General features: G+C 36.9%; 1 protein-coding gene across 1 annotated transcript in view; it reads left to right on the forward strand.

The window, feature by feature from the left end:
• LOC310721081 (uncharacterized protein) overlaps positions 1-13,725 on the forward strand; it is a 106,769-nt gene that overhangs the window by 83,257 nt on the left and 9,787 nt on the right. Inside the window, exons 40-48 of the mRNA XM_083532352.1 lie at positions 288-341; positions 1,158-1,202; positions 2,042-2,092; positions 4,159-4,191; positions 5,996-6,022; positions 6,678-6,731; positions 8,130-8,174; positions 11,199-11,243; positions 11,355-11,417. Of these exons, the coding sequence (XP_083388478.1) occupies positions 288-341; positions 1,158-1,202; positions 2,042-2,092; positions 4,159-4,191; positions 5,996-6,022; positions 6,678-6,731; positions 8,130-8,174; positions 11,199-11,243; positions 11,355-11,417 (417 nt within the window). The remainder of the gene's footprint in view (positions 1-287; positions 342-1,157; positions 1,203-2,041; positions 2,093-4,158; positions 4,192-5,995; positions 6,023-6,677; positions 6,732-8,129; positions 8,175-11,198; positions 11,244-11,354; positions 11,418-13,725) is intronic.

Genomic DNA, 13,725 nt, shown 5'->3' on the forward strand with positions numbered 1-13,725 from the left:
TGTCATTTTTAATGTTGAAATATTTTGTAATATTTTATTTTTATCTGAAACTCCAGCGACAGCAACAGATTTTGACATTGCCGTTGGAAATTCTTATGGAGAGGACTGTTTGTGGACATGTTTTATTCGAATACGATCAGTCAGTCTTAATGAATTAATTTAAATGCTACTTATAAATATTGTACAGATATTTTTAACTGTCATTTTCTTTAAAATTTGTTTTTTTTTTCTGGAAGATCAGATATTACTTAAACAATTATATTTCATAATGTAATATGTTTGTTCAGGGACCCACTGGCAGACCTGGAATTTCAGGACCAGCAGGACCCAAGGGGGAACAGGTAAGCAGGTCATGTTGTCTAAAATCTAATAAAATATATAAAATATTATTGCATGGTATGAGCAACAACCCTAATGTGGCCTATATTATTGCTCCCAGAATGGCCACTTGAGTAGACTACTTCCACATGGGCGCACCAACCAACTGAGTGTGCTGCCATTGGTGCCTTTACTATTTATTGCATATTACAATATATACTATCTTGAGACTATACACAAGGGCTCTGATAGACCACTGCACTGGACACAGGCTGACTCTCAGCTCTTCTGCCTCTGGCAAGGAAGTAGTACTATGCTTTTGAGTTCTGGACCCTGGTGCTCAAAAGGTGCTCATGGTCACTTATCAACAGGGTTTCAAAACTGAGTTTATTACTCAAAAGCCAGTTTATCGCTTGAGTTTCAATACAAGCTGTCCCTGAGACCCTGAGAGCAAAGTAGGATGCAGCAGCACTTTGGGTCTACAAACAAAATGCAGGTTATGTGAAGTCTACACCAAATGGGAAAGGTTTATCACAACACAGATGAACATATTTATTACTGCAAATTTTTATTGAAGATTGGAAAGCAAAGCTCATGACAAAGCAGCACTAAACTGGCGGAACAGCTATGAGACCTTGGGCTGCTATGTGAATCAGAGCCTAGGACCACAGTATGCCACTGGCTTAAATATATAGAGGTCCAAAAACTGCAAAGCAGCAACTATTGGTTAACCCTAGCCATCTGTGTCTTCTATACATTTTACTCTCAAATTTTTGCTCCATCAACTATTGTTGAATATGTATATTTGTTGCTGACTGTTATTTGCATGTTTTCTGTAGGGCAGCAAGGGTCCACCAGGCAGACCTGGACTTCCTGGACCTCCTGTAAGTTTAATAACCAAGAGTTGAGTGACTGAGAAGCTCCTGGATTCAGTTAAGGAATAATAACAATTGTCATTATTATTATTATTATTATTATTATTATTATTAATTATTAATAATAGTAAATAATAAAAGATATTAATGAATAATAGTAACATTGACTTTGCTAAGGAGAGTTATGTAGTAACTGGTCCAGTGACATAATTTTACTTTTAAAAGTACCCTAAAGGACACACATGGTACAGATTATTTCGGAATCTTTGCATCTTTAAATCTCAGCAATTTTGGTAAACAGCTATTTGGTACCCAAATGTCTTTTTTAGTACTTTTGTGGACTATATAAAAGTTTTATACTGCCAATAATAACCAACTTCTAAGTAGTAATAGCCCACAGAGTCATATAAAAGTACAATAAACCAAATATAATTTTCAATCCTCTTTCTGGACGTTGTAACATATATAAAGCCTATTGTTTTTTTTTAATTATCTGGAAAATGCTTAAAATGAGTAACATTATCTAGCAAAAACAGAGATTAGCCATTTAATAGCATTCAATTTATTTGTTATTTACACACAAATGTAATAAAACATTTTAAGGAGTAAAGACTCATTGTCATTAAAAGCATCTTTACAGAAATCTGGATTTAGAGTTAAATTAATATTCCTAATGGTCAAGCTAGTGGCTAAAAATTGAGATGATGACAATGTATTTGAACAAGTTTTTTATTGAATAATTATATAAAACGCTTTATTTGTATTTTTTGTGTGTTTGTCAGTTCATAGATGGTCTGTTCATCAACTACATTTGTAATTTTGGTTAAATAATTGTAATGTATTTCTAGGGTGTCCCCTATACAGATGGGAATGGAATGAGCAGTTTGTACAAGCTGCAGGTCTGTTCTTTAATTCTTTGGTTTGAAGATAGTAACAGAATCGTTTGTGTGAAAAGCATCTTTTTTTCAAGTGATTTCCCTTGAATTAGCAATGACAATTCAGGACTGTTTACATAGAAATATAGAGTATTGCTTTTTTTATTCATTTAAAAAATCATTTTGAAATATGTTCATATATAAAGGTACATATTGGTACGAAGAAATAAGTACAAGATATTGCTAGGTGATAAAGTTTGCTTTTCAGTTTTGAAGATATAAAACGTTTTTTGGTTGGTAATCCCAACACCCTGTTTCCCCTTTTTTCTGGGGGTCTACTTTTCTGTCTACTACACACAACATCGGTTCTTTGGCTACCCTAAATTGCCCCTATGTGTAAATTAGTGTGCAAAGTTTGTGAGCATGGTATGTTCATCCAGATTACATTCCCATGTCGTACCTTTTACCTCTGGATCTATTGCAACTCTGACCTTTAGTACCTCACAAAAGTAAGTGCACCCCTCACATTTCAGCAACCCTTTTTGTATTTCTTCTGAAGGAACAATACTATAGAAATGAAACTTTTTATAGTAGTCAATGTGCAGTTTGTATAGCAGTACATATCTACTGTCCTCTAAAAATAACTAATAATAATTATATATCAATATTAATAATATAATTATTAATGTCTAAATAACTGGCAACAAAAGTGAGTACACCCTAAGTAAACATGTCAAAACTGTGTCCAAAGTGTGAATATTTTGTGTGAGCACCATTGTTATGTATCACTGCCTTAATCCTCCTGGGTATGGAATTCACCAGAGCTGCACAGGTTGTTGTTGGGATCCTCTTCCACTCCTCCATAATGACATCACAGAGCTGCTGGATGTTAGACACATGGCGCTTCTCCACCTTCTACTTGAGAAGCCCACAGGTGCTCAATAGGGTTTAGGTATGGAGACATACTTGGCCCCTCAATCACCTTTAGCAAGGCAGTTGTCATTATTGGCGGTGTGTCTGGGGTCGTTATTATGATGGAAAACTGTTGTTAGCCCAGTTTCTAAAGTGAGGGCATCATGTTCTTCTTTAAAATATTACAATACAGCTCTCCAGTACCAGCAGTACTCATGCAGCCCCAGACCATGATGCTACCACCACCATGCTTTACTGTAGGCAAGGCACAATTTTCTTGGTCCTCCTCACCAAGGAATCACCACACATGCTGGACACCATCTAAACCAAACAAGTTTATCTTTGTCTAATCAGACCACAGGACACGGTTGCAGTAATTCATGCTCTTGGACAGGTCGTCTTCAGCAAACTTTTTTACCAGCTTTCTTGTGAGCCAGCTTCAGAAGAGGCTTCCTTCTAGGACGATGGTCACGCAAACCGACTTGTTGCAGTGTGAGGCATACGGTCCACTTCTGCAACCTCTAAAGCAATGCTGCAGCATTCATGCGTCTGTTTTTTGAAGCAGCTTCTGCACCTGATGCACAGCACGAGGACTCAAATTGTTTGATCGACCCTTGCTCTCTATGACCCCGGCCACTGTACTGTAACTCAGGTCCAGGATGTTACTGATCTTTTTATAACCTCAGCATCTTTGTGGAGAGCAACAATGCTAATTCACAAATTCTTAGAGTTCTTTACCTGGGGTACCATATTGAACATCTAGTGTTCAGTATGAGAGAATTTAACTCAAAGCAACAAATTTTAACTGCTCTAATACAAGATATACAAATTTATATGGGCCTGTCAACAGATAAAAACATGAACATGATGAACAGGGCATGTGGTTTTGCATGGTTACACACAAGGATTGCAGCTGTTATCACTTGTTGCCAGCTAGTTTGACAATAATGACTGTATGTTGAGTTATTTTCAAAGGTTTATTTCTATAGTATTGTCCCTTGAGAAGAAATACTAACAAGGTTGCTAAAGTGTGGGGTGTACTCACTTTTGTGAGATACTGTAGATAAAGTAACTGTTAGCTGTAACATGGATTTAAAAACAATTATTCGATTGAAAGTCAAACATTTTAACATAACCTGCAGTATAGCAAGTTATTATTTTTTGCTTTGTTTGTACAGGGTGGAGGACAACCAGGACCACCAGGACCACCGGTATAAACTACAACACTAAATTCAATTTAATAAGTACCTGTCTTCAGTTTTATGTTTTTGTTTATCAGGACCTGAATAACAATTTCCCCAACTTCTATTGTACATACAAACAAATAACCTCAGGTGATCTAGTGTTCTATATTAGTCAGTTATCAAGTGTTAACTACCACTCTAAAACCTTTAGCAGTTTGGTTTGATTTGGAGCACTCAAATGTCTGTCTATAGCATGACATGAAAAAAAGACTTCAGTCAGTCTAGGGAGGGTTATAAGGCCATTTCCAAACTATGCAGGATTCTCAAACACTGAAGGTTTGTTTACAAATAAAAATCTTTAAATATAGTTGCCAACCATTCAATTTTGGGTTTTACAGAAAATTTCAGTTTAACATTAATTTTATTTGAGTGTTTATTTTCAGAAATATAAAGAAAATTGCTATGTTATGAAACCTACAGGCCTCTGTAAGCACATTAAAGAATTATATTACTATTTTTGAAGGTGAAAAGTTCTGAAATTATTATAAAATGGAGACTGCTAAAAATAACAGCTAAGCAATAAATTATGTATATAGACACCTGACCAATCACATCAATACAGTGGTGTGAAAAAGTGTTTTCCCCCTTCCTGATTTCTTTTTTTTTTTTTTGCATGTTTGTCACACTTTAATGTTTCAGATCATCAAACTAATTTAAATATTAGCAAAAGATAACACAAGTGAACACAACATGCAGTTTTTAAATGAAGGTTTTTATTATTGAGGGAAAACAAAATCCAATGGCCCCGTGTGAAAAAGTGTTTGCCACCTAAACCTAATAACTGGTTGGGCCGCCCTTAGCAGCAACAACTGCAATCAAGCATCTGTGAAACCTTGCAATGAGTCGCTGTGGAGGAATTTTGCTCCACTCATTTCTGCAGAATTATTGTAAAAATAAATAAATAAATAAATAAAAAATAAACTACTGTATTTTTTGTATTTTGATAAAAAACATGAACATCCATTAATTGGCATGTTTGATAGCAACAGTCACGCAATAAATCTGACATATGCAACCAGTTAACAGATCAAATATTCACATACATAATTCCTGTGATCTCCCAGATGAAGGTTAGTTTCAAAGTAACCACCAGTTTAATGTTTAACTGTTTTGCGAATGAATCAGAATTGCATCCTAATTTAGTTACTTGGTGTTATGTAACGAAGGGCTACTTTACATCAGCAACACCGACTCAATAACAAGTCATTCATAAGAAGACGACTGATGGCACCTAAATTTATAGCAACTAGGTTCTAAATAATGAATTTTTTTTTTTTTTTTATCATAAATTTGTCAGACAGTCGATCATGTAATGGTGTGCAAAATCATGATCCTACTAAACAACTACTTTAATTAGGTACAATATTCGGCAATCAAATATGTATTTATCAATCATTGGACACCTATTTGAAAGCTGGGACATTTCTTACCTTCACCACCTTCATCCATATGGATTTTTATGATCTCATCACGCAGACTTCTTAAAAGTCTTTTTACAGTATTTAAAACTACAGAAATAGAAAAAGAATTTTGATACCAAATATGAAAATACCAAAATATTTCCATCAACCCTATCAAATACAAATTGCAAAATCCTATTTTATATTTGAAATATGTATTTGTAATACATGCATCATAAATACTGCCCATCCCTGATTTTGGGCATGTAATATATATTATGTGGATATTATTATTTGTTGACACAAAGAAATCTATGCATTTAAATAGGCTTTCTTAAGAACTAACAATTCTACAATTTCTCTTTTTTCAGGGGCCCAAAGGGGATGAGGGAAAAGTCGTAAGTTGATAATGTTTTCATGTCATTGTGTGTAGAGTGATACGTACTCTATTGTTTTAGTTTTGATTAGTGGCCATGAAATCTCATACAAGTGTCCTCCACAAAAATGTAATCCAGATCGAGGCCAGAATTTATGTCCTGAATTACTCCTTCATTTTGCTCTCCTGGGGAAGTCGCATATGTAAAGGTCTTATTCAGTAATATTATGACGTTCTTTGGAATGATCTGTCATATTCAGATGGAAATCTCAAATTCTGGCAAAACTGACTGGTTGTAACGAGGAGGCTGGTGGATTGGAATCATTATGCAGTGTATTGGTAGGAAAACACAGATCAAAGGGCAAACAAATCCAAAAGATGAGAGGCTGCAGATATAGACGTGAAAACACAACAAAGCACATGCAAAAGAGAATTACAATACTTCGCATAGTGGTTAGAGTGAGCATGGCTTATCTATGCTAAAAGCAGGAAGTGACCTATAAGCCTGAAGTGTTTAATACTCTAGGGATGGTTCGCTCTGGTGGGGTGGAGGAGACTTGGTTTCACTTCCATGTTATCCTTTCACAAAGACATACAGTATCGATGCACACACATACTGTTCATGTTTGGCCAGACCATTGTGAGAAATATTTTTTCATTTAGCACTTTTTATTCAGGGTGAACCTGGACCAATGGGATTGCCAGGCTTTGAAGGACTGCCTGGAGCTAAAGTAAGTTTACCTAAAGTCAGTGGTCCTTTTGTTGTTTGTGTGTGTGTTACATAAGAATTGGGCAAAACCCTTAAATATGTCTTCTGAAGCATTTTTAAATATGTATGATGTATTACATTGTGCCACCGGTGAGCGAGTGGAGGGCGGAGCCAAACAGAACGAGCGGTAAGAAACATGTGCAGCTGATGAGACTCATCAGTGCGCTCTGCTTCTTACTGCTCGTTCCATCCAGCTCCGCCCTCCACTCGCTCACCACTGGCATATACATATTTTAAGCCAGATTTATTGATACTACAATCTATATTCAAAACAGTTCAGATAGTGATTACATTTACATTTATAGCATTTAGCAGATGCCCTTTTCCAGAGGTGACTTACAGTTCAAATGTTTATATAACTGAGCAGTTAAGGATTAATGATCATGTCCAGTGATCCAGCAGTGACAGCATGGTGTTGCTAGGATTTAAACTCATGAGCTTTCAATCAGACATCTGACAATCGTATACAGAGTAGAGTGATTGGGCGAGTATTATACACTGATCAGGCATCATTAAGACGTTATAACACTATGACTGGTAAAGTAAATAACTGATTATCTCTTCATCATGGCACCTGTAAGTGGGTGGGAAATATCAGGCGGCAAGTGAACATTTGTTCTCAAAGTCGTGTTAGAAGCAGGACAAATTGTTTATGTGATAAAACTCTTATACTCTTAGCCCAAAACAAAATCACGCAAATAAGGCCACAGCATACAAAGCTTATTGCAATGTATTTTCATATGAATCATTCTGAGAGGTGCAGATGTTCCTGCTGAGGTTGCCAGATCGTTTTATACAACTGAAACAGTATAGATTGTTAAGTAAGAAACTGCCAAGATTAACAGCGCAATCCAGGATTATTGCTAATCATTTCGTCCAGAATCAAAACGTGTGTACTGACCTCCAAACCGTGTGCAGTGCAGGCAGGAGACATGGGTGGAAAAAGTACAAAGCAGACAGTGCGTCTAGATGAACTCAAATGGTTTTTAGAACCTTTTTGCTTAGTATGTGAGCTAGTTAATGTGGATTAAGCAAGGCCCTTGATTTTGCCATATTTGGTTTATTCAAATGTATTTATCATTTAAAATTGTACTCTTCCATTTTGAAGTAAAAGAACAACCTAGCATAACCAAATTAAAGTTTCTCTGTAATGTTTTTAGACATCGTTTGCATGTGCATGGGGCATATTTAGTTGTTGATCTTTGAACAGATCAATCTTCATTATTTGGATGGTGAAGCATGACACTTTTTTTTATTGAAATTTTATTACAATTCAGATGTTTAACAACATCACTAGCATATAAAGACAGTAAAGCTGCATAACTTCATGCAACATCTGACTTAGATTTTATTGTTCTAGGGAGACCCTGGCATGCCTGGTACACCTGGACTCCCAGGCCCTATTGTATGTATTTATCCTTCTTTAAACTTTTACAATTAAACAATAGTCCATGCAACCAGAATTTATCCATAACATCTCTTTTCCTGTTTATTTTTTATATGTGCCTTTTATTAAGAATGACAAATTTAGAGTTTGGTTATTGTTCTAGCTAATTATTTAGAACAATTATGTTATGAGCGCATCAAGTACAAGTACAACAAAACATTAGTGATGTGAAACAAGAGGCAGGGCACAAGGTAACCCTAATAATGTTTCTGTCAGTATTTTGATATTTCCATAGAATTGTTAGAAATGTTTTAACAAATATAATATTGCCACCTATGCTGCATTGGCTGCCGTTTTTATTTGTAACAATCAAAAAACATTCCACACCACACAGCAACACTTGCACTGAATTGATTTTATGTTGTGTCATCTGTTAAGTGAAAAAAAACGCTATCATGTTATGTTTTTTTTCTCTGTTCCTGTCATTTGAATGTCATGGCGTTTTTTCAGCAAATCCCAAACCCTGACCCTAACCCTAGCCCTGTGTGTAAAACTGGTGTGGTTATAAAATAGGAAAGGGGAGAAGATCCAGAGGCATAACACCACATATAAATGAGTATATTTATAGTATATAGCATCATAGAAATGACTATAACTCCTATATCCAGCAGTGTCATTTTAAATATTCTTTTATTGTCATATTTTAGTAATTATTGGGACAGTAAAAAATGGTTCCCTGGTGGTCTAGTGGTTAGGATGTGGCCCGGGTTCGATCCCCGGTCAGGGAACCAACCCCAGCCATTAGGGTTTCACAAGCCAGTGCAGTCTTAGTGCCGGTCCCAAGCCCGGATAAATGGGGAGGGTTGCGTTAGGAAGGACATCCAGCATAAAAACATTTGCCAAATCAAACATGCGGATCATGAATACGGATGATCCGCTGTGGCGACCCCTAATGGGAGAAGTTGAAACATGGGACCGTGCATTTGGTACCTGGGCCTTCAGTGAGGACTTACTCGAGCTAATCCATCTCTTAATACCACCACTATCACGTCGCAATTATAGAAACCATCAATTCTATACAAAAACGCAATATAACGCCTGGCATTACAACAAGAGACATTTCACATATGGAGGGTGAAAACCATTTTACTAAAGCAAGAAACCCAGTTAAGACTTTAAACCTCTACACTACAACAGCAACTGTGCACCTACAACATCTGGAGCAGTTCAGAATCAATATTTGTCTAATAACAAATCCAACCTACTCACTAGAGATGCAGACTCATAATTTGAACCATTCCTCAGAGGCTGTAATCCAGTGGTACCGCTCGTATTCACTTGTCTGGAAGTGGTGAACAAACCCTCTTCCGGGCTGAGACACGCTAGCTAGCTCCGGGGTTGGCCGACATCCTTACGATGTGTAGCTTTTCTTGAAAATTAATTTTTAATAATGTCCAAGACCAAAAATCAATTTCTCTTCCTCCGTCAGCCATTGTGGGCATAAAAGGGTCTAACTCAGATGTATTAATGTGTGCAGAGCTACACACGTGTTTTGCCAGTCGAACTTGGCTGTAACAGTATCCCTCTGACCAACCAATCAGAGGATGGAAAAATGCTGATGCTACTCTGACTCTATATGGCCATGTAAGGCAAATTTTTTATCTGATTGAAGAAACAAACCCATTGCTAATATAGTCTAATGTACATTGGACAGCACTACTGATTCTGAACACCCTGGGCAGATTAGATTGACATGGCAGCACATAAAGGCTGAAATTTGATTGGACAAAAAATTCAACATACACGTACTGGAAGCAATGCAGCCAAAGAAACGCTACGAAATGAAAAGAATAAACTGTTGGGAATAAATGTATACAATTCCATTAAAAAAATATTAGGTTGTATTTGTATAAATTAGGTTGTATGAATTTAGGTTCCCCTTCAGGAACTCGAGCTGCGTCGAAACACTATGGGAACGCCCATAGCTTCGTAACCTAGAGACGTTGTAAATGGAGGTCAGTGCTTCTGAAAGTGTTTATGCCAGCAGAGAAGGGTTTGTTGGCCCTGATGGCCAACCACTGGATATTAGGGATATGTATCTCCATAACTGAGGCCGATGCGATTTACATTAAAAATAAAGCCGCTACAGATGCGAAGCCGTGCAGATGTGATACGGTTAACCCGTATTATGATGCAGCGAGATCTGATTTCGATTTGATTCAACACAATGCGATTCAATAAAATATGATGCAAAGAAAATAAATATGATGCTATGCGATTTAATATATTACAGATATTTCACTTTTATTTATTTGGTTTATACAGACATCATCATTAATTAATTATTAAAAAATAATAATTATAGGCCAGACGTTTTTTTCCTGTTGTGTCTCCAGAAAGATGCAGCTCTACCTCTGCCATGTTAATCTCTATTCTGTGTGATCGGGACACGCCTCGGTCTACGTAGTGTTGTGATACGCCATATTCATGTAGCAGCAGTGGTGCTGAGAGAATACGCTCGAGAAACAGTATGAAAAAGAGAAAATGTATAGTGCATCTACTAATAATTATAAATAAATCGTTTTTTACAGATGCACATATGTTTAAAATTATGCATTGTAATACAAATGCCAACATGTATCTGATGCACACGTTATTGAATTGATGCATTACATTGTTAACTTTTATGCTAATGAAGTGATGGAAATCGGTGAATCTTACCATCCCTAATAGATATAAATGCAATCAGGTTACATGTCTCACAACCTCACCCCTGAATAAAGCACTGATGTTGGTAATGTTCATAGGGGAGATTAACATTCACGTTTTACATATCATTCTTTGATGGTATTTCACTGGCATGATTGTTCTTTGCAATTGAGATAGAATCGAACTCACCAACAATCTCTTCTCTATCCTGTTTGCACTCTGTTTAATGCACAAACAAGTTGAACAGCAAGCTGATCGTCACAGTCTCTGACTCTTTAACTAGTTGGTTTTCCAAGCAGTTTTTCTCTCTTTTTTTTCCTTCCTGGTTGGCAGGGAAAACCTGGGGCTCGTGGTGAGGCAGGAATCCCAGGAGAGCCAGTAAGATTCATTTTTAGCTCATTGACAGCTGTACAACAGCTTGTCTAATCAGTTATGAGATGGAATAAGGCTAGATTCTGTTTGTAATTCTTCGTCAATTATTTCTTTCAGGGAGCACGAGGGCCTGTGGGAGAGACCGGTTTCCCGGGACCTGAAGGACCTCCAGGTGTACCTGTAAGAAATTGAGTTTTTTTATTAGTTCTAACTTAGAGACTTGATGCACCTGTTTTAGTCATGTAGGTCTTTACATAAATCAATCGATTCAAGACTTTTTTTTTGGTCAAATAAAGCTGAGATTTAGCACCATGGTCCTGGAGGAAATGTGTTAAGGAACCAACTACCGTAATTTTATTATAATTTTATTTATTTATTTATTTTTTATATATATTTTTATCACCATTTCATTTCATTTCATCTTCTCCCGCTTATCCGTAATTCGGGTCCAGGGGGCAGCAGTCTAAGCAGATTCCCCAGACACTTCTCCGCGTCCAGGGATCGGGCTGTCAAGGCCCCTGCCTTCGACTTCTGCCCAATCCTCTCAGCACCGGTCCCTTACGGTCCCTCCTGCAGGTGGTGAGCCCACGGGAAGGCGGCCCCACGTCGCTCCGACGTCACGGTTCTTGGTTTTATTTTTCTCGTAAGGGTCCCCTGAAGCATAGAGGGTTAAGGGCCTTGCTCAAGGGCCCAAGAGTGGCAGCTTGGCAATACCGGGGCTTGAACCCCCGACCTTCCGATCGGTAACCAAGCGCCTTAACCGCTGGAGCCACCACTCCCATATATTTTTATTTTTAACATAAATAAGCCGCACCTGTCTATAAGCCGCAGGTGTCTACACTACTGTACTTTACACAGGCTTTTACAAAGACACGTTACACATGGTGTAACGGGTGAAATATGTTGCGCTTCCTTTAGGAGCAGAGCGGTATTTTGGGAAAAGACCGGCACTGCATTTTTCCAGTATTACTGCGTGTGTGGAGACCGAGGAATATGTCCTTATTATTTTCTGATGCTCATTTCTAAGTTTCTTTGACTAACCTGTCTAACCCGCTGTTGCCAAGTAAAAAAAAAAACACGGGTTTTGGAAACCTGTCTGTGCTTATATGATTTCTGTTGCAACTGGAGTTAGTGAGCTCTCCCTTCACCCAGACTCAACACGCTACAACGGCTTGTATCTAAACAGTAGCCGACCAAGAAAGTCATTGTTCACTGTCTTCCTCCTTCCTTTCACAACTATTTCTTTCTGGAGTTTATCTTTTGGTGTCGCCGTGCGTTAAAAAAAATAAATAATTTTCTCCCGATGCCGTGCAGCTCAGAACACAGGTGAGGTGCGTTTTTTCCGTTCGGAAATTTTATTGGTCTAATATTTTGGGGCTCAGTTTTTTGGCTTGAAGTTTGTGAAACCGGGAAAAACCCAGGAAAAATTCATAAATTAGCCGATTCGTTGTTTAAGCCGCGGGGTTCAACACATGGGAAAAAAGTAGTGGCTTATAGTCACTTATATAGAAAAATACGGTAGTTAAAAATACACAGGACTACATGAATTGCATGTGACTAGGTGGTCAACAAGTGGGTACAACAACATTTATTTTCTTTCACACACAGCACACAGAAACATCTTTCTAATCAAGTGACCAAAAATTTAAGTAACACAAAGCTTATGATGCCTTTTATTTTTTAAAGCTGAAATGAAAGGCAATGTAGATAAACTTTCATTAAATAATTCCACAAAACATTTTAAAGCAACAATGTACAGAACATCACAGAAAGATACAAGAAAAATAAATAAATAAATAAATAAATAAATAAATGTTATATTAATATTATATTAATTTTATATTAAAAATATATTAATAAACCTAAAAAAAATAATATAAATAATTGCAGAAAGGCCACACTGAGGACAGGATTTGCATTTTACATGTTGGCAAGTCAAATAAAATCTTAATTTACACAATGCAATTAGAACAAAATATACCTTTACAGAATCTCAAAGGACATTGTTAAATATTTCAATCCCTGCTGCCAAGATGCTTCTGTGTAGGTCACGGATCATGGAAAGTTAAAGTGGAATCTGTCACTGGGGGGGTTGGATTTATTCAGGCATGTTAAAAATATTTATTAAAAGCTTCTTTTCTACTTATTATGAGAAAACCAGTAGTTCTATGTAAAATCAGCCTCATATAACCAAAAGTGCATGATCCTCATTTCATAACACCTCTGCAAAGATTCAACTGTGTGATTGGTAGTGAATCAGGCTCCTCCTATTAAAGCATTGAATCTTCGACTATTCAGGGTCACCACTAATAATCAGTTACAAATTAGAAAGAAATGTGCAAAAAATTGTAAAACAAGGGAAATAATGTTTAGAGGTCGACTGACGATTTTTGGCTTTTTTTTATTTTATTAATTGCCATCAGCCAATTGTGCTGCAGATTAGGCCGATTATTAGACATCAGACTCACCAAAATAAACCTCCAATACC

The sequence above is a fragment of the Silurus aristotelis genome (assembly GCF_946808225.1).
Source record: "Silurus aristotelis genome assembly, chromosome: 27".
Lineage (NCBI taxonomy): Eukaryota > Metazoa > Chordata > Actinopteri > Siluriformes > Siluridae > Silurus > Silurus aristotelis.